The sequence below is a fragment of the Bos mutus genome, chromosome 15, assembly GCF_027580195.1.
Source record: "Bos mutus isolate GX-2022 chromosome 15, NWIPB_WYAK_1.1, whole genome shotgun sequence".
NCBI lineage: Eukaryota > Metazoa > Chordata > Mammalia > Artiodactyla > Bovidae > Bos > Bos mutus.
In genome coordinates this window covers 29226453-29249198 of record NC_091631.1, presented here as the reverse complement: position 1 = coordinate 29249198, position 22746 = coordinate 29226453, and the positions used below count along the sequence as shown (strand labels likewise).

The window sequence follows — 22746 nt, the reverse complement described above, 5'->3', positions numbered from 1 at the left end:
AGAATTGATGCTTTTGAACTGTGGTGTTGGAGAAGACTCTGGAGAGTCCCTTGGACTGCAAGGAGATCCAACCAGTCCATCCTAACAGAGATCAGTCCTGGGTGTTCATTGGAAGGACTGATGCTAAAGCTGAAACTCCAGTACTTTGGCCACCTCATGCGAAGAGTTGACTCATTGGAAAAGACTCTGATGCTGGGAGGGACTGGGGGCAGGAGGCGAAGGGGATGACAGAGGATGAGATGGCTGGATGGCATCACTGACTGGATGGACGTGAGTCTGAGTGAACTCCGGGAGTTGGTGATGGACAGGGAGGCCTGGCGTGCTGCGATTCATGGGGTCACAAAGAGTTGGACATGACTGAGCAACTGATCTGATCTGATCTGATCTGAAGGATAATCAGTCTAGTAAGACTAGAAAACTGGGCTATGTGCCTTATAGACGGTACCAATATATAATTTCCCTGGAAGATAAAGATTCTACAGAGCAGGCTAAGTCAGATGACCTGAGATATACTGGGCTACATTTAATGGAAGCTCTTAAGTCTTACTTGTGACTTTACTAATACTGCTGGCTATCTTATTTGTATTTCACTTGTTTTTCAAAATTGCTGTTTCTTACACTGCCAAATGTGTGACTGAGGCCTCTGATAGAATAATATATAGTTCCATATGAGATCAATGATGGTAACAGTGTAACTCTAGATATGGGAAGAAGCAACAAGAGGGCATATTTTCCTGGACCAAGAGGCTAGTAAGACAGGTGGGTCCAGAGAATTTTGGATACTGTTTTATGGCCTAGTCCAGTAACAGCACATTGAGTGGCCTATCAACAAAATCTTTGCCAAACCTGAGAATGGACATTCTCAGCACCATGGGATAAAATGGTCATGAAATGCAATCATGGCCACTGCAACTGCTGACTTTGAACGCCCCTGAAAGGAGTTCAGGGTGAAAATCAGGAATGAGGCACTCTGTGCTGTGGGGAAAACTGGCAGAACAGGCCTTCAGATAGTTAGATCCTTTCAGGAGAAGATTTTATGAGTTCCAATTCTTGCATCTTCTCATACTTAGAGAAACACTGACGTCATCAATGGTGACATATGCTTTGGCTATTAAGGAAAATTTTACAGTTAAAAAGTCAAAATAGAGTGGCTATGGTTCAGACATCCTGGGAAATAACTAGGTGACACTATGGTGTAATTTCAGATTAGACGTTGTATTGCTAACACTTGAGTTTTCTGAGTCATGTCAGGCTTAGATGCCACCATTCTCAAAACAATGTCTGCTGGAAGTTAGTAACTGCAACCTTACTTTTTATAAAACTAGGCAACTGGCTACCTGGCTACAAGTCTCCCCGAAGTGCCAGGTCCAGACTGGGTTTCAGGTCTATTCTTCTAAAAAGAAATGAGATTTATTTTGTCGATTAAAATTCCAGTTATTCCTCCTCCAGCTACTCCTAATTGGGTCTGTTACAACAAAATGGCAGATCAAGGGATTGAGATTTTAATCATACAAGGCTCAGATCTATGACTTGGAACTCAGGAATACTTCCAGTTCAGTGTCTCTTCTCCAAGCTGAGGCAGTCCTATGCCCCATTTTGACAGGAAGTTATCACAGTCATAGTTGCCCAGTTCCCTAAATTAAAACTGAGCAGGAGTCTGTGGGGCTCTGGAGTAGAGATCTGTTCTGTGTTCTCCATTGCTTGTCTGTAGGATATAGGCTTCATTCAGCCTCCTTGACCTTCCCTGAGTTCCAAAGGGTGGATTTAAACAATTGCTAATCAGGGAACGGAGGGGATACAGAAACAGGAGAAACAATCAAAGATTGGTACAGCCTCCAGACAGGGTCCTAGTTCCTACTCAAAAGAAATATGCATAACAATGTCTGAGTTCTACAGAACTGGAGCCCCCACCCAGGTGGAGGATGGTAACTTCAGACTGAACACAAGATTCCTGGAGCACAGCTCTGTTGCCTCACCACCAACCAATCAAAAAGAGTCACAAACCCTGCAACCCTTACCCCAAATGTTGCTTCCTGTTTCCGGGGACCAGAGATGACCATCCTGTTAGGTCTCCTGTTTGGCCCCTGTCTATTTCATCTCTGAGAGGGGCCAACAGTTTCAAACTAAATTGCTCTTATTACAAGGGTGAATGCTGGTTTCAGGCAAAAAATATATTGACTTAGATCAGATAGAGACTTCTGCTCCACTAGGCAGGCCTATGCCCATGCACAGCAGGAAGAAGTTACAGAAGAAAGAGACCTTTGCCCCAATTCCCAAGAAGTATCTTGAAGTATGCAGTCTCTCAGGGGGGAGCTGTTAGGGGAAGCACACTGACTGAAACCGCCCACCCTGGTCAGGCCTTTTAGTAACCATTCCACATGAGTTGTTTTATGACAGGAGATTCTGGTAAGGAATATCGAACTAATAAGCCACCACCAACTGGAAGAGTTGGGAAAGGTCAAAAGGAGACACCACGTGTCCGTCCACTTCCCAGAATCCCTCTCACTAGCATCCATCTTGGCTGAGCGATGCGTGCACCACCAGGAAAGACTCTGAATTAGAATGATTGGCCAAAGACCACCCGGAAACTAATCCGATCACCATAAAATCCAAGACTGCGAGCCACGTGGCAGAGCAGTTCTCCTGTGTTCCCTTACCCTACTGCTCTCCACCCGGGTGCCCTTTCCCAATAAAATCTCTTGCTTTGTTAGCACACGTGTCTCCTTGGACAATTCATTTCTGAGTGTTAGACAAGAGCCCAGTTTCGGGCCCTGGAAGGGGTCCCCCTTCCTGCAACAGTCTGAGCACGTACTAAAGAAACCAAAAAAGAGGGGTTAAAAAAACAAATGCAACAGCCCTCCCATTCCTTAGTGGTGGAAGAATCTGAATCAAGAGTCGCTACATTATATTATCTACAACATAGTTTTTCAACCAAAAAAATCATAAAACATGCAAAGATACTGGGATGACCCATTTACTGGTGGGGATAAAAGGAGACTATAGATATTGTCTTCAAGGAGACTTAGATATTAGAATCAATAGATAAATATTTCAAAGCATCTATTAGAAATTTTTTTTTAAAATAAAGGAAACCATATTTAAAGAACTAAATGAAAGTATGATGATAATTACTCATCAAATAGAGAATATCAATAAACAGAAACTATAAAAAGAACCAAATGAAAATTGTATTCTGAAATCAAACATTCAAGAGGACTCAAAACAAATCTGAGCTGACAGAAGAAAGAATCATCAAATTCAAAGATGGATGAATACAGATAATGCAATCTGAAAAACAAAAAGAAAAAATGAAAAATAAAGTCAGAGACCTGTGGGAAACTATGGAACAAACCGTTACACACAAGTAACGGGATTTCTAAAGAGAGGAAAGAAAGGAGTAGAAAAAATATCTGAAGATATAATCACCAAAAGCTTTCCAAATTTGATTTTAAAAACAAACATTACACTATACCCAAGACGGTGAACTCCAAGTGGGCTAAACACAAAAAGAGACACACTTGCACACGTCATAGTAAAAACCGTTGAAAGCCAAAGAGAAAATTTTGAAAGTGGCAAGAGAAAAAAACTTATGAGATGAAAGGGGACAACAATAAGATTAAGGTTAACAGCTCACTTCTCATTAGAAACAATGGGGGCCAGAGGCAGTGGAATAATAAATCAAATGCACTGAATGAAAAAAAGTTTACCAACCACAATTTGTGACCTCAGTAAAACTATCATTCAAAATTAAAGGCAAAAATAAAGACATTCCCAAATAACTAACAACTAAGATAATTCACTGATAGCAACCTCCCTTTCCAAAAACCCTAAAGACATATAATAAAGCCTTCTGGTTGAAAGGAAATAGCACTACAGGGTAATTCAAATCCACGTGAAAAGAAAAAGAGCATCAGTAAAGGCTATTACATAGGTAAAAATAAAGATAGCATAAATATTTTTCTCTTTTTCTCTTAAAAGACAGTTATGTAAAACAATAACTTTAAAACTACATTGTTGCATCTATGACAAACAAAAATTTACTGTACAGAAAAACAAGACCAAAGTAAAGAGAGGAAAAATGGAGCTACACTGGAACAAAGTTTCTAAATTTTACTGAAATTAAGTTAGTTTATAATGTGAAGTACATTGATTGTATATGTATTTTCTTTTTTTTTTTTCTTTTGGCTGCACCATAGGCATGCAGAATCTTAGTTCCCTGATCAGGGACCAAATCTGTGCCCGCTGCATTGGCAGCACTGTCTTAACCACTGGACCACCAGGAAGTCCCAGACTGTTTGCACATGAAGTAGACTGTAATATATATGTTATAATATGTAATGTGTAATAACAATATATATTTAATCCTGAAAACAACCACTCAGAAAATAACTTTCAAAGTTTATTAATAACAATATCAACAATAAAAAAGAACTACTGATACATATCATAGCATTCATTAACCTCAAAAATATTGTGCTAACTGAAAGAAGCCAGAACAAAAGACAGCATATTATGTGATTCTATTTATACGAAATGTTCAGAAAAGGCAAATCATGGGGCAGGTAGATATTTGTTCACCTAGGACCTGGAGCAGAAATGGAGGTTGACAGCAAATGAGAGCAAGAGATCTCTTTGGGGTAATTAAAAATGGTTTAAACTGGATTTTGGTGATAGTTGCACAACTCAGTAAATTTACTAAACAGCATTGAATAGTATACTTAAAATGGGTGAATTTTATCATATATGTTATACCTCAATAAAGCTATTAAAATAACACAAATTTGTGATTCTTGAATCATCAAGGAAAAAATATAGAAATTTTTAATGCACTAAAAGGAATTAAGTCATTTAATGCAATATCCTCATTTATACACATGAACTGAAATCTCGTGACAAGCTCTGAGCAAAGTGTTACTAAGTCAGAGATAACAGGACATAATTTCTGTCCCTGAGGTGTTTGTATGACAGAGAAAAACACAAAAACTAACGATAGCAAAATTGTACTGTTATACGGAATGCTAGAATTTAAAGAAACAACAACTTACTAAAGGATGGGGGGTGGGTGGGAGAGATGTTCTGATTGCCACTAGATGGCAATATGCTCAGTTAAACGAGTCTATTCCCCAGTCTCTCCTGTAGTTAAGTGAGGCTATGTGATTAGCTCTGCTCAATGAGATATAACTGAAATATATTGTATAGGACTTACTCTTAAAGCCTGCTTAAAGGGATCACTGTTAGCTGGGGGAGGTGTCTTTCCTTCTCCTCTTCCTCATACCTGCTATCTGGAATTAAGACATGATGACTGGAGCTCATCAACCTTTTCTGTGAAGTGACCTTGAGAATAGAAGTCTCAAACCAAGGATGACAGAAGAAGCCTGCATCCTTGATCATTTCAGCCCTGGACTACCTTTTTACTGTTTTACACGAGAAAATAAAACCCTATGTTTTTAAACTATTGTTATTTTAGATTTATTATATGTAGCTGAACCTTATCTTATTTAAGGAGAGAGATATATAAGATTTCAAAAGAATGCTATTTGATCTATGTTTTGAAGGATGCCAGGAATTCTACAGAGGGAGGAGAAGGAAAGGTCATTTGCGAAATTATACAATGAGAGAGCAAGGCACATTCAGAGAACACTGTATAGTTCTGAAAAGCTGTAACATAGAATTGCAGGGAAAACATGGCAGGAATATTCTCATCCTGTCCCCATTTCTCAATTGTGTCCTCTCGGCTCTTATGAAGGATCTCAGAGAATTCTCTGGTGGTCCAGTGGTTAGGACTGCATGCTTTTACCACCGAGGGTACAAGATCAATTGTAAGGGAACTGAGATCCCACAAGCTGTGTGGTGCAGTCCAAAAAAAAAAAAAAAATCTCAGAAAGCCAGATTGGTCATGTCTACAGGCCATTTTATGATCCCTGGACTCTCTGAAACTTCTTTGTTATAAATACTTGTGGCTGAAATCTGTCTACCCAATTCTTTTCTTCCTGCTACATTTTAAGCAACATAAGGTTGAGGGACCATATCTGTTTTATTCACTACTGAATTTCCAGTAAAGGGCTTGGTATAAAGCAGGGTGCTCAGTAAAGGTTTTCAACTAGATGAATGAATTAACTAGTGGGTAAGTTAAAAGAAAGCTTTTATTGGAATTCAACAATTTAATATCACATTCAGTTCAGTTCAGTCGCTCAGTCGTGTCCGACTCTTTGTGACCCCATGAACCGCAGCATGCCAGGCCTCCCTGTCCATCACAAACTCCCAGAGTCTACCAAAACCCATGTTCATCGAGTCGGTGATGCCATCCAACCATCTCATCCTCTGTCATCCCCTTCTCTTTCTGCCCTCAATCTTTCCCAGCATCAGGGTCTTTTCCAATGAGTCAGCTCTTTGCATCAGGTGGCCAAAGTATTGGAATTTCAGCTTCAACATCAGTCCTTCCAATGAACACCCAGAACTGATCTCCTTTAGGATGGACTGGCTGGATCTCCTTGCAGTCCAAGGGATTCTCAAGAGTCTTCTTCAACACCACAGTTCAAAAGCATCAATTCTTCTGTGTTCAGCTTTCTTTATAGTCCAACTCTCACATCCATACATGACCACTGGAAAAACCACAGCCTTGACTAGACAGACCTTTGTTGGCAAAGTAATATCTGTGCTTTTTAATATGCTATCTAGGTTGGTCATAACTTTCCTTCCAAGGAGTAAGTATCTTTTAATTTCATAGTTGCAATCACCATCTGCAGTAATTTTGGAGCCCAGAAAAATAAAGTCAGCCACTGTTTCCCCATCTATTTCCCATGAAGTGATGGGACCGGATGCCATGATCTTAAGTTTCCTGAATGTTGAGCTTTAAGCCAACTTTTTTACTCTCCTCTTTCACTTCTATCAAGAGGCTCTTTAATTCTTCTTCACTTTCTGCCATAAGGGTGGTGTCATCTGCATATCTGAGGTTACTGATATTTCTCCCAGCAATCCTGATTTCAGCTTGTGCTTCCTCCAGCCTAGCATTTCTCAGAGTTTACTCTGCATATAAGCTAAATAAGCAGGGTGACAATATACAGCCTTGACGTACTCCTTTTCCTATTTGGAACCAGTCTGTTGCTCCATGTCCAGTTCTAACTGTTGCTTCCTGACCTGCATACAGATTTCTCAAGAGCTTTAGTTGTGTCCAACTCTTTGAGACCCCATGGACTGTACCAGGCTCTTCTGTCCATGGGATTCTCCAGGCAAGAATACTGGGGTGGTTTGCCATTTCCTTCTCCCAGGGGATCTTTCTGCCCCAAAGAATGAACTCCTCATCTCTTATGTCTACCTGCTTTGTCAGGAGGGTTCTTTACCACTAGCACCACCTGGGGAGTGAGGTTACCTGCTACAAGAAGGCAATTACCTCTTCATCTATAAAATGGAAGCTATCAAAAAACTGTGGAAAATTCTTAAAGAGATGGGAATACCAGCCCATCTTACCCGTCTCCTGAGAAACCTGTATGCAAGTCAAGAAGCGACAGTTAGAACCGGACATGGAACAGACTGGTTCCAAATTGGGAAAGGAGCACGTCAAGGCTATATATTGTCACCGTGCTTATTTAACTTATATGCAGAGTACATCATGAGAAATGCTGGGCCGGATGAAGCACAAGCTGGAATCAAGATTGCCAGGAGAAATATCAATAACCTCAGATATGCAGATGACAATGCAGATGACACCACCCTTATGGCAGAAAGCGAAGAGGAACTAAAGAGTGATGAAATTGAAAGAGGAGAGTGAAAAAGCTGGCTTAAAACTCAACATTCAGGAAACTAAAATCATGGCATCTGGTCCCATCACTTCATGGCAAATAGATGTGGAAACAGTGGAAAGAATGGCTGACTTTATTTTTTTGGGCTCGAAAATCACTGCCAATGGTGATCGCAGCCATGAAATTGAAAGACACTTACTCCTTGGAAGGAAAGTTATGACCAACCTAGACAGCATATTGAAAAGCAGAGACATTATTTTGCCAACAAAGGTTCGTCTAGGCAAAGTTTTGGTTTTTCCAGTGGTCATGTATGGATGTGAGAATTGAATCATAAAGAAGGCTGAGCACCGAAGAATTGATGCTTTTGAACTGTGGTGTTGGAGAAGACTCTTAAGAGTCCCTTGGACTGCAAGGAGGTCAAAACCAGTCCATCCTGAAGAAAATCAACCCTGAATATTTATTGTAAAGACTGATGCTGAAGCTAAAGCTCCAATACTCTGGCCACCTGATGCAAAGAGCTGATTCATTTGAAAAGACCCTGATGCTGGGAAAGATTGAAGGCAGGAGGAGAAGGGACGACAGAGGATGAGATGGTTGGATGACATCATCAGCTCAATGGACATGAGTCTGAGCAAGCTCTGGGAGATGGTGAGGGACAGGGAGGCCTGGTGTGCTGCAGTCCATGGGGTCGCAAAGAGTTCAGTCACAACTGAGTGACTGAACAGCAACCACTTAGTATAAAAAGAATTGTTATGCAGATGAACAGGGAGCCATGAAGGATTATAGTAACAAAGTGACATAATCCTTCTGTGTTTTAGAACAGTGTTTCATGAGAAGACAGACGATGGACTGGCAGAAGAGAAACAGAAGGTCTGAACTAGAAAGAGCCGAAACGTAAAAGAAGGAAAGAATATAGGAAATACTTTATAGAGTTATAACTGACAGGATTTAGAAACTATCTTATAAACTCTGTATGCAGCGCTTGATGTGGGGAAATAAGAGGTTTCTAAGGTAAGCAATGAAATATAGCATTCATTTTTGAACAAGCAGAGGCTGAGATGGCCAATAAACAACGGGGAATCTAAAAATATTGATCTGAGGGCCTATGACTGCTATGAACTAACTACCCACCGACCATTATGTCCATTTGCTTAGAGTTCAGCAGAAGTAGTCTAGCAGGGGTATAAAGGCAGTAAGGAATGAAGGAACGTGGAGGCAGAATAACAGCATGGCAGAATATGCTGTCAGATATAATTCACAGCAGAAATGGGTGCCCGTAAAGCATGTCGTTGGAACTTTCTCAGTTGCTAAAGAAGCAGGCCTGTTTGGCTCCCAGTATGCTTGCTTGCTTCCTTCTTTCCATCAATAAATCTTCACTACGTCTTTATTTTATACCGGGCATTATTATCCCATATACCAGCATTAGGGATATGAAGATGAATAAGTTATGGTACAAGCCCTTAAGGACTCTGGAGCTAGCAAAGAAGGGGAACAAAAGTCAAATAAGGATATCCATGTGCTATGGTAGAGAGGAGCATGGAGGTTTAAAGAACCTAACTCCATGCACCCTTTCTCCAGTATATCTTCTCAGAATATTATATTAGCTAATGTTTATGAAGTGCTTAACTATGAGAGGAATTTTTCTTGGAGCTTTACATGTTCTTTAATTTTCACATCTACCTTATGAAGTAGGTATTATTTACTAACTCCATCTTACCCATGAGAAAACTGGACAGCCTATAATGAACTCTCCTCTGAGTTCTCATTGTCCTCTCAAAGCATTCTATGTCATCACACAGTACTTTGTATCCTTGGTTTTTTAAAAAATATCCCTTAAGGACCAAGCTCTAATCTACTCATGCCTTTATCTCCCACAAGGCCCAACAGAGGACCAAGTATATGCCACAGGTATTCAGTATTTGCTGAACATCAAAATGACTGTTATGAAGTCATTTCATTGTATAAGTTTTACATTATATCCTTTATAATGTAAACCATTCTACAACAATCATTTCCTGTCCATCGACAGAAGAATGGATAAAGAAGATGTAGTACATGAAGAATTTATTTGGAGGGCAGCAATGGAGAAACAGACATAGAGAACAGACTTATGGACATGGAGGGAGGGAAGGAGAGAATGAGATGTATGGAGAGAGTAACATGGAAACTTACATTACCATACGTAAAATAGATAGTCAATGGGAAGTTGGGGCTCTGCATCAACCTAGAAGGGTGGGATGGGGAGGGAGATGGGAGGGAGATTCATGAGGGAGGGGACATATGTATACCTATGGCTGATTCATGTTGAGGCTTGACAGAAAACAACAAAATTCTGTAAAGCAATTATCCTTCAATTAAAAAAATAAAAGAAGATGTGGTATATACACATACACGTGTGTGTGCCCACACAATGGAATATTACTCAGCCATAAAAAAGAATGAAAAACCATCCTATGTAGCAACATGGATGGATCTAGAGACTGTCATACTGACTGAAGTAAGTGACACAGAGAAGGACAAATATTGTATGATATTACTTATTACATGGAATCTAAAAAAAATGGTATAAACAAACTTACTCATGAAACAGAAATAGAGTTACAGATATAGAAAACAATCTATGGTTATCAAGGGGGAAAGGAGGGAGACAAATTGGGAGATTGGGACTGACATACACACACTGTGCTGTGCTTAGTTGCTCAGTTGTATCTGACTCTTTGCAACTCCGTGGACTGTAGCCCACCAGGCCCCTCTGTCTGTGGGGATTCTCCAGGCAAGAATACTAGAATGGGTTGCAGTGTCCTCCTCCATGGGATCTTCCCAATCCAGAGATTGAACCCAGGTCTCCTGCATTGCAGGGAGATTCTTTACCATCTGTCACCAGGGAAGCCCAAGAATACTGGAGTGGGTAGCCTACCCCTTCTCCAGGGGAAATTCCTGACCCAGGAATTGAACCAGGGTCTCCTACATTGCAGGCAGATTCTTTACCAGTTGAGCTACCCAGGAAGCCCCATATACACACTACTATATATAAAATAGATAATAAGAACCTACTGTATAGCACAGGGAACTCTACCAAGACTCTGTAATGACCTATATGAGAAAAATATCTAAAAGAGAATGGATGGATAGATGGATATATATTTATAACTGATTTACTTTGCTGTACACCATAAAGTAACACAACATTATAAATCAACTATACCCCAATAATTTTTTGTAAAAAATCATTTATTTATTCAGTAGATTCATATTAAGCATTTACTCTATTACTGGTGCCAGGTATAGACTAAACAGAAATAAACCATACACAGACCCTACCATCAGGCTTACTGTGGCAAAACCATAAATGTCGTCTATTGTTTAAGATGATCTATATTTTCTTCAGATATTACACTTCAGATATTACACCCAGATATCAATGTGTGCCTTCTGACTATTAAAACACTCAGTAGGAATACACCATCAGTTGAAAGAATAAATGAATGAATGATGGATACTGTGAACCTTAGACAAGGCATTGCTCTGGCCACTAGGACACTCAGGACACCAAACCTTAGTTTATGCAAGAACTTCTGGTTTCACTTATTCTGTTTCCCTTATTTCCCCCTTCATTATGAATCTCTTTATTTACTTTTGATCCTATTGTATTACCCATATTTTAAAAACTAATTCCCTCTAGGGGAAAAAAAGTTGAGTATGTAGTATTAAATCAGTCAAACTTTGATGAGATGATGTGATGTGATCAGTCTCCTTCGTCAAGATGCTCTGTCTGCTGAAGATCTGGAGACAAACCAGACCCCACTTGCAAGTCAGCAGTGCAGCACTCAACTGCTCTGCCGCTGAGCTCTAATCAAGGAATTCTTTGCTGGAGGAACTATCTTGCTTCAAAGATGCCAAGGCCCCATTCTTGAAAACACCCCACTTTAAGTTTTCAGCCCTTGCACTGATGGACGGGGAGGCTCTGGAACTAGACAGACCATATGGTCTAGGCTCTTATCTCTGTCCCTGACCTATCAGTGACAAACCTCTTAGGGTCTCGTATCTACTCCTCTCTACCCACTTCTTGTGACTATTCTGAATATTCAAAGGGAAAGCAGAGAAGACATTTCCTAAACTGTAGAGTACTACAGCACTGCAAGTGTTAAGGAAAAAGGGGTTCATCATTTGTAATACAATGCAAGGATGGCTGACCAAAATTTAGGCAACCAGTCTTGTAGGCACTGGACTTAAAACACTGAAGGGATTTTTTGTTTGTGGTGATAAATATATATCATAAAATGTGCCATTTTAAGTATTTTTAAGTATACAATTTTGTAGCATTAAGTACATTTACACTGTTATGCAAATTACCAACATCTATCTCTAGAACATCTCCATCTTCCTCATCTGAAACTCTGTACCCATTAGACATTAACTCATTTTCTCCACTCCCCAGCAACCACCATTCTATTTTCTATTTCACTAAAGCATAATGTTTTCAAGATTTATCCAAGTTATAGCATGAAAACACTAGTTTTTAAAACATTCCAGACTTTTAATTTCAGATAAAGTTGATCACAAACTATAAGGTTGACCACCATTTACTTAGCTCTTCAAGATAAACTCAAAAGTTCACTGCAGGAATTTTTTCCTTCCAGTTCCATTGAGATCTCCAAATTGATCTTAACTCTTGCACAAATATTTCCAACTACATGTCATTCGGATGGAGTAACTGGCTACTCTGAAAATAAATTCCAACATGTTCATTAGGAAGCAAAATGACCCTTAATAAAAAATGTAATATTATATCAATGTTTGGATAAAGACTGATGTTTAGAAGGAGATACTGCTCTGCTTTGATATTACCAAACATTTTTAGGCAGGAGGACAAGTATGTATCTGTCTGTTTTTCATAAAATGCCTATTGATATAAATGTTTGCTATTCCAAAGTAGCATGTTTTGGAGGATTTCCCTGGTGGTTCAGTAGTTAAGAATCTGCCTTCCACGTGGCAGGCCAGACCTGTAGACTTGGGAAAGAGGAAGAAGGGTCTGCAGATCCCCACACTGCCTGCTGCGCTGTTGTGCAGGACATTTGGTAACAAGAGGAGCAAGCATGTCCGGGGTGCAGGTGGTCCTGAACCAGTGGTCCCTGGGAAGCTTTGGGGTCAGAAAAGCACCCTGGTGGGGTGGCTGTTTGGGGCATAAGTCAATTGCTGTGTTAGTACTGTCACAGTGCTTTCCTAATATACACTAGATTAACTTGTCATGTGTTAAACACACAATTGCTTTTTTATAGCTAGGTTTTCATATTCAATACATTTATTAGTATCTTGAAAAAAATAAAGAATCCACCTTCCAATGCAGGGGATGCAGGTTCTTAGGGAACTAAGATTCCACATGCTGTTGGGGAGGGGGGCGGCAAGTAAGCCAGCACGTCAGAACTAGAGAGAAGCCCTCGTGGCACTAGGGAAGACATCGTGCCATAACTAAGACCCAACACAGCCAAACATAAATATTTAAAACAAACAAAAAAACAAAGTAGCATGTTTTTAACATTTGCAAATGAAACTTCTATTATTCACACTGATTTATATTATTCACATGGATTATATTTTTATTTTGTACTGGAGTATAACCAATTAACAAACAATGTTGTGACAGTTTCAGATGAACAGCAAGCACCTCAACCATCATATACATACATGTATTCATCTCCCCCACACTCCCCTCCCATCCAGGCTGCCACATAACATGGAGCAGAGTTCCATGTGCTATACAGTTGGTCCTTGTTGGTTATCCATTTCAAATATAGCAGTGTGTACATGTCCATCCCCAAATCCTTAACTATCTCTTCTCCCAAGCAATCATAAGTTCATTCTCCAAGTCTGTGAGTCTCTTTCTGTTTTGTAAGTAAGTTCATTTGTATCATTTTAGATTGTCTGACTTACTTCACTCAGTATGACAATCTCTAGGTCCATCCATGTTGCTGCAATCAGCATTATTTCATTCTTTTTAATGGCTGAGTAATATTTACATTGTATGTATGTAACACATCTTTATCCATCATATGGATTATTTTTCAACCAGCAAATCATACCTTATTCCAAATGTCACTGGAAGGATCTCAAAGATCACTTAATTCAAGCCTTTCATTTTGCAACAGAGAAAACAGAGACCCAGTAACTTGCTCAAAGTCACACAGCAAGTCAGTAACAGATCCAGGACTGCACCTCAGGCCTCCAGACTCCAGAAGAGTGACAGTGAGGCCGCTTTTCTACCCAAAAGAAAAGAGATCTCCTCTGCTTACTGGTTAGTTCAAAGTCCAGTGAGCCCTTGCAATGGGAGGTCAAAGACTGAATCAGGAGCTGCTGCATCCAAACAGTTAAGACTAAATACCAGGCCAAATCCTTTGTCTCAGGACAAAAACGTTCAGAAAAACCTGGCAGAACCACCCTTATTAGGTGCAAAGGCCTCAGGATGCTCTGGGCTACAGTCCTGCGCACAGGATCAGTAAGCGATTTACCGTGGTGAAGCTGGAAGTAAAAAGGAAAAAAAGGAGGATGGGAGAAAAGAAAAGTTAGATTCTTGCCCAACACCACCAACACTCTTGAAAAAGAACTCTTGATGAAAAGGAAAGAGATTGTAATAGAAGAAGCTAAAAAATTAGAAAATGGAAGCACAGATAATATCAGGACACAGTGAAGACTCCCCAGGGAACCTGTCTAATTTGAAACTTAATGGTATAGACATCACAAAAGAATCAAACTGGAGACTGTGTGTGTTGCCAAGAATAACCCAGTCAAGAATAATGCAGCTTGAGTGATCCAAGCCTCCTCACTCTCCATCACAGTTGCTGACCCACTCACCACCACTCTCCTTCAGAATTACCCGGGGTTCTTATTTACAACAGAGTTTTACAAATAACTCTATTTAACAACACGAATAGACATTTCTCCAAAGGAGATATACAAATGGGCAACACACGTGAAAAGATCACTAATCATCAGGGAAATACAAATCAGATACCACCTCAAATCTGTGAGGATAGCCACCATTAAAAAAAAAAAAAATAGCAAGCACTGGCAAGGATGCAGAGAAACTGGAACCCTTGTAGACTATTTGTGGGAATGTAAAATAGTGCAGCCACTATTGAAATAATGGTATGGAGGTGCCTCAAAAATTTAAAAATATAATTACTATATGACCCAGCAATCCCACTTCAGAGTCTAGCTCCAAACGAATTGAAAACAGGATCTTTAAGAGATATGTGCACACCCATGTTCACTGCAGCATTACTCACAATAACAAAGAGGTGGAAGAAACTTAAATGTCCACTGACAGATGAACAGATAAAGAAAACTGGTGTATATATACAATATTATAATATTAAGCCTTAGCAAAGAAGAAAACCCTGTTATATGCTACGCTGTGAATAAACCTTGAGGACATTGCTGCTGCTAAGTCGCTTCAGTCGTGTCTGACTCTGTGCGACCCCATAGACAGCAGCCCACCAGGCTCCCCCATCCCTGGGATTCTCCAGGCAAGAACACTGGAGTGGGTTACCATTTCCTTCTCCATAATGAGGACATTATGCTAAGTGAAATAAACCAGTCACAAAAAGGCAAATAAATACTACATGACAACACTTACATGAGGTATCTAAAGCAGACAAACTCAGAAACAGAAGGAATGGTGGTTGCCAGGGGCTGTTGAAGGATGGGGAGCTGTTGTTGTAGACTATTTGTAGACTATCCCTTAGGGATACAGTTTCAGTTTTACAAGAGGAACGTTCTAAAGATCTGCTGAACAACAAGGTACATATAGTTAACACTATTGCACTGTACACTTATGGCAAATTCAGGAACCACTGGCTTCAAAATAAAGTCCAAACTTTATGTTAGCATCCAAAGCCCTCCACGAGACCATCCCTCTTTATCTCTCCACTTGCTCACCACTTGCTCCTCCTCAGGCCTCACCTTACTTACCCCCTCTGGCTGGTCCAAACAGAACTTTTTACGGTGACAGAAATGTTCTACATCTGTGCTGTTCAATATAGAAGCTGTCAGTCACATGTGCTACTGAGCACCTGCCATGTGCTACTGGCTACTGTGCTGAACAGCACACGACTACAGCAATAGCTAGGACCCCAGAAGATACAGATGGGCCAAGGATGAAACTCACAACAATGCCATTTACCCCTTTTCCCCTCACATGTTATCATCATGTATCCATTCTTTCTACAAATATTCTTGCTTACTATGTGCCAGGTACTATTCTAGGTACTGGGGAAGCAACAGTAAATAAGAAGACAAACATCCCTGTCCTCAAGAATCTTATGTTCCAGTTAGGCAGTGTAGGACAGTGGTTAAAAGCAAGAACTCTGGAGCCAGAGAGCTTAGGTTCAGATTCTGACTCCACTGCTAACCACCTATGTGTTCCCTGAAAATTACTTAACTTCTCCATGCCTCAGTTTTTAATCTATAAAATGGGGATAACAATAGTACTGCCTAATAGGCTTTCTATAAAGATTAAAGTAGTTAACATATATGTAAAGTGCTTAGAACAGTGCCCTATATATAAGAATTAGCTGTTACTATTATTGCTGTATTTTGTTATTGTTATGAGTGGGAGCAAGACAATCAACAAATAGCAAAAAAATAAAAAGCCATTTAGTGATATGACAAAAAAAACACAGGGTAAGGGAACAAGGAGTGTCAGGATAGGGATTATATTTAAGAGGATAATTAGGGAAAGCTTCACACGAAGGTGATATTTGAGGAAAGGTCTGAAAAAGGAGGAGAGGAACAAGTCTCACAGATATCTGGGGAAGCACTGAATTTTCTGAGATACTTGGTATTATTAACACCATGTTATAGATGGGAAAATTGAGGTTCAGACTAAGGAACCTGTCCAAGGTCACATGGCTTATAAATGACTGAGCCCAGAGTCAAATCTGGGACTATTGACTCCAATTTCTCCTCCACGTCTGAACCCTTTTGACCTCCATTCCTTTCTGTGGTGAAACAAGACCAATGAATCCTTTCTACATCAGTTTCCCATTCTGGCACTGAGATTTACAGACTCATTATGATCAGACAAGCTCTCTAGCTTAATCAACCAAAGGAGTTAAAGGCACAAGCTGCCTTTAACTGCCCCCTCTCACATGTGCTCTCATCCACCGCTTCCTAAGCAGCGCCACACCAGGACTCCATGTTAACTGCATGCTGTGTATAGAAAACAGGCATTTATCAAGACCAACAAGACTCAAACACCAGGGAGGAGAGATAAATTATACATAAGAAATGAAGGCCACTGCTTCCAACCTGGCCTTTGAGGGGGAAAGCTTTGCTGTATGTGCACCGCAGGAGAACTATGATCAAAAGTTAGGTTCAACCTACTGAACCTGTCTAATCTAGAACTACGGGCTTCCCTGATAGCTCAGTTGGTAAACAATCTGCCTACAATGCAGGAGACTCATTGGAAAAGACCCTGATGGAAAGATTGAAGGCAGGAGGAAGAGGAGACAACAGAGGGTGACATGGCTGGATGGCATCACTGACTTGATGGACATGAGTTTCAGCAAGCTCTGGGAGCTGATGATGGACAGGGAAGCCTGGAGTGCTGCAGTCCATGGGGTCGCAGAGTCAGACATGACTGAGCGACTGAACTGAATACACAACTGCAGAAATAAGAAGAAAAGAACAAACCATTATAGCCTAACTTTATCTGTAAAGAAGTCAGTAAATCAAAATACTTTCAACAATATTTACTCTATACATTTTACCTGTATTCATGAAATCTCTGAAAATATTGGCAATTTATTCCAGAAAATCGTTAGTGCTGCCAGGAGCAGTGAATTCTAGTTCTCCTTTATAACTTACCAGAAAAGTCACTTCCACTCCCTGGATCCCACTTCTCACATCAGTTAGAAGAAGAAGCTAGACTAGGTATTCATTAAAGATTCCATCTTTAGCCCTTTATAGCACATTGTATTACAATACTAATGACAGCACCCCTACACCTCCAGAGTCAGACCCAAAATTCATTCATTCAATAAACATTTATGTAAGCTAGGCACTGAAAACACAAATATACTACATGATAAATTCATGAAAGTTTCAAATACACTGCTTTTCCTATTCACATGAACATTTCAGAGTTGTGTTCCTACAAAAACAAAACACAGCTCCAAAAATTTTTTTCCTACTCATACTTAAGACAGTTTTGTGTTTATTATATAGTACACTTAACACCCTCCCCCCAAATAAACCCTCTCCCTATTAAACCATACCTCACAATTTTATTTCCCTTTTTTAAATCACTCATAGCCCTAACCACTAAGTTAGAGGTTTTCCCCACTTAATATATAGTGAGAGAACCTCTCATTCTATACCTGTGTTTTTTTAATATTTTTTTTTTTCCTAATTTTTCTTTATTTAACACATCTTTTTCATTTTATTTTTTTATCTTTAATTTTTTAACTTTTAAAAATTACTTATTTTTTGCATTTCTTTTTCTTACAATCCATTATTAGTTCCTTGAGAACATCTTATTTTTCTTTGCATCTTAAGTAAGCCCTTTTAATAATTTATTTATAAATTTAAAGACTAATCCAAAAGAACATTAAGTGGTTCATCTTCTTAAGATATAAATATAAGATAGCTAAAAATAAAAGCAAAAAAACCAGGGGTATAGATTTATATCAAATGATCAAACTTCAGGTCCTACATTTATCATATATATGCCATGTGATTCTTGACAAGGTATAATCTCTCTACTAAGAAAAATACAATGGTATACCTGCTATGCTGTGTGTTATGGGACATTCAGTCATGTCCCACTCTGTGCGACCCTATGGACTGTAGCCCACCAGGCTCCTCTGTCCACAGGATTCTCCAAGCAAGAATACTGGAGTGGGTTGCCATGCCCTTCTCCAGCTATACCTCCTAGAGAGTCTGTAAGACTCAGAAGTTAACAGAACCAGCAGTTGTGAAGCCAGGCACTGTTGGCTAGATTCAAATCATAACTCCATCACATATTAACTATGGGAATGGGCACCTTACTTACTTACTCCCTTTGGTTCCTAGTATCTTCATCTGTTTCAGATGGTAATAAAACCACTTTTACAGCTGATATAAAAGTTAAATAATACATGTAAAGCACTCAGCACTGTGTCAGGCACATAGTAAGTACTCAATAAAAAGTAACTATTCATAGTATGCATCATCTCCAGGTTGTTTATAAAGATGTGTTAGATAAGGAGAAAAATAGCTCTGAAATTTAAACTGCTATGAAATGTTTGGAATACTTTTTACTATTGCTCATAATCAAAACTATGCAGCAAATTAATAAAAATGAGGGAAAAACATGTCCAAAGACAGCTATCTTAAACAACATTTTTCTAAATATAGCTATCTCCTTCTTTTGCATCTCTGGCCTCCTTCCAAACATCTTTAATACTGCAGTAAAGCAGGAGTGGAAATTCAAGCTATGTACTTGCAACTGACAGGAGAGGCAAGGCTTGGGGTTTTTCCACCAAGTCAGGACAAAATTGCCTTGTCCCCTCCTTCCAGCCCTACAGGCTGCTTGTGCAGGAGTTGATAATCTGTAGCTAGCAGGAAGGTCAGTTTAAATTGAAGTAAGCTGGTTGTGTTTCTCTGTTGTATGCTTTTCTGATACTGCTGGAACACAGTGGTATCTGGGCCTGGCCTTCTCCACAGGATGACAGAAGGTGCAGCCAGAACATGAAGGCAGAAGAAAACATAAAAAGGATAGGACACCAAAAAAATACTCAAAAAACAGTAGCATGATCATCAATGGGATCTGTTTTATAAGCATGTGATGAATAAGCCAATATGTGTGTAGTCACCGTGGTACAAATATGTTTTAATACATTATGATCTGTGTACATGAAGAATGTCAAAGAAAAGGCTGATCTGCATCCCATATACGGAGTCCTAAAATATCAGAACCACAAGAGTCTTAAGAGATTATGCAGTCAGCATCATTGTTATTATGGATACAAGAACTAAGAGAAAGAGACTTATCAGTGGTCATACAGACAAGTCAGGGAATAGCTGTACGATCAGAACCCAGGATAGGCCAACTGTGGACTTGAGTATAAAGTATGTGGGAAGGGAATATATTAAAAACCATATCATTTGTGAACAAATCCCCAGAGATGGCTTAAGAATCCTCAAATTTAGAAATGCCACGACTGCCTCATCAAATACTTTTCAAACGCTCACCTCAGGAAAGTGGGAAATGATGACATGTCATGGACCTCTGAGGCCACTCAAGAACAGCTAGAGCTACATATGGTAAGTTCGTCAAAGTGAAACGTTTAAAACAAAGCTTCAATCTGTACAGTGTAAAAAGGCAGAGAGTTCATTACTCAGCTGCCATCCAGGGTTCCCACAACGCATCTTCAAAGAAGAAATAAACATAAACCATGCTATTAATGGAAATAAAAGTAAAATCTTCACATCTAAATTTTAAGCTTTTTAAAACCTAGCCCCAACCTCTATTCTCCAGCATCCTTCACTTGCCAGGGAATTCCTTGGGTTAGGGGCTTTTAACGGCTCTGTCAGCTTATATATTCTGTAGAAAATAAGCACAGAACTAGCTTATTAATGAGGTGAGCCAAAAAGTGCAATACAGATAATGCCTAACGTAACCAGAAACAGGCTACTGGATTCAATGGAAGCTGCTCTGTGACTGGCAGATTCAATGGAACCTCAAAAGGGGGATGGGAAAGTTGAAGCCTAATGATGAATACAACTGCTGCCAGGAGGTCATGGCTAACTACAGGAACATTTCTTGCAGGAAGCTCTGCAAAACTCTCCACTGAGGTCCTAAAGTCCCTGCCCATACAATGGAGCCTCACTGACCAGAGAAGGGAGAGGGACTGGACAGGAGCCTGGCAAGAAAGATAATGGACAAAGCTGAATGAGACAGCCTGTCTCACCCAGAGATGAGGCCACATCTTAGGTCTTCTTAGTCCTCAGTTATTTTTCTTTTGGTTTGTTCTTTTTATTTTTCCTTGCCAGAGCAGGTAAAGGAAAGAATAAAACAGCAGGGCTCCAGTAGTTGAATTTTTTTAAGTATGTGCTGAGTCTCAAGCTCTTTTAGCTGAAAACAGTTTTTGTTTTGTAGGGCTTAAAATTTTAGAAAAGTAGCAGTAAATTGTTTTGTAAGCATCAGAAATAGTAAAAATAGGTTTTGCAATCAGTCAGACTCAGGTTCAAATCCCAGCTCAACTACCTATTAACTACATGGCCCTGGGTAAGTTATTTAACATTACTGGGTCTCAGCTTTATCATCTATAATCATATTGACTAAGAATCCCCACCTCACAAGGTTAGCCTGCATTAGAATATATGTATATACTCTTTCTATATCTGTCTTTGCTGTAAAACTGTCAACAACTTGAGAGCAGGGATTTTAATTCATATTTAAGATTCCCTAAAATCTGACACAGAGGAGGAGCCAGAGGAAATCAGATAAATGTGTCTACCATGAGTCCAATTCTACAAAGGGAACAAAATAATGATCATGATAATGTTGAACATAATAATACAACCTGACAACAACAAACACATAGCATTTATTATGTGTCAGACACAATTCCAAGTCCTTTAACTCTTCCTGCTCCCATATCACACTTATAATAAGCTGATTAAGTATTATTGTCCCTACCTTGTTAATGAGAAAACCAAGGCACAGAAAGGTTAAATAACTTGCCCAAATCCAGAACACGTAAATCCACATAGAAAGAAAGTAGTATGGTGTTTGCCAGGGGCTTAGGGGAAGGGAGAATAGGAAGTAACTGCTAACAGGTACAAGGTTTCTTCCCATATAATAAAATGTTTTAAATTAGAAGTAGTGGTTGCACAAATCTGTGAATATACTAAAAGGTACAAATTATATACTTTAAAAGAGTGGATTTTATTGTATATTATACCTTAATAAAACTGTTAAAAAAAAAAAAAAAAAACAACTTGGGAATTCCCTGGCAGTCCATTAGTTAGGACTCTGCTCTTTCACTGCAAAGGGCCAAGATTCAATCCCTGGTCGGGGAACCAAAATCCCACAAGCCACGCAGTATGACCAAAACAAATCTGCAGAGAATCAGAAAGTTAGGAAGTGACAGACCGAGAATCCTACATTTTCAAAATCAATGCTTTTAACCACCATTCTATACTGCCCTCAAGGAACATAAAATCTAGAACTATCTAGCTATTATTACTTACCTATAATATAGACAATAGATATAGGCTATATATTTTGGAAAGAAAACAGAGCCTGAAATTGCAGGTATTCAATGTTTAACTGAACTGAACTGAAAAATTAACTCATTTAATAATTTAAAGACTATACTTTCAGGGATCATTTCTATAGCTTATTTAATAATTTAATTCCTGACCTCGAGGCACTCACAGAATAAAACATGGCTCAGACATGTTAAATTATCCCTAATGCAAGTTAGAAGGAAACATGTTCTATGTAAAAATAACTCCCCCTGGGAAACATCTGTGTGAAGTGGTCTGGCAGACCCCCATAGCTTCCAGATCTCTTGTAGTTAGGTAGCACTAATGATCTATGAATGAAGGTGACATGTCTTACACTCTGGGAGAAGTATTCAAAAGCTGGTGTATGACCCTCCAGCTCTGGCATGGACTTCCTCCCTCCCTCCCTCTCTCTCTTTTCTGCAAAGACATCCTAGAGATCTTAAGTTGGGATTGTGGCAGCACAAGACAAAAGCAGCATAAATGTGCTAGTCATCACTTCCTGGAGGACAACTGCCCTCCAGAGTCACCTGGCCTGAAACTGAATTCATATAAGCAAGAATTCCACAGATTTTTGTCATGTTATGCCACTCAAATCTTGTGGCCAATCTGACACCTCAGTATAATTCTGTGTGTCCTCACTAATATAAGGGTTAGCAAAAAATGAACCCAGAATATATGAAATAAAATCTGCACTCTGCCACTTAATATTTTGGCTAAGTTATCTGAACTCAAT

At 39.4% G+C, this 22746-nt stretch overlaps 1 protein-coding gene across 7 annotated transcripts in view; it reads right to left on the bottom strand.

Moving 5' to 3' along the window:
- Positions 1–22746, bottom strand: part of FAM168A (family with sequence similarity 168 member A) — a 211290-nt gene that overhangs the window by 85814 nt on the left and 102730 nt on the right. For 3 of the 7 annotated variants that reach the window (XM_070383761.1, XM_070383766.1, XM_070383762.1), the window contains exon 2: positions 17283–17401. The exons of the other annotated variants lie outside the window; for them this stretch is intronic. In XM_070383761.1, coding sequence (XP_070239862.1) covers positions 17283–17354 — 72 coding nt within the window. In that variant the 5' untranslated portion in view covers positions 17355–17401. The remainder of the gene's footprint in view (positions 1–17282; positions 17402–22746) is intronic. 7 annotated transcript variants of the gene reach the window in all.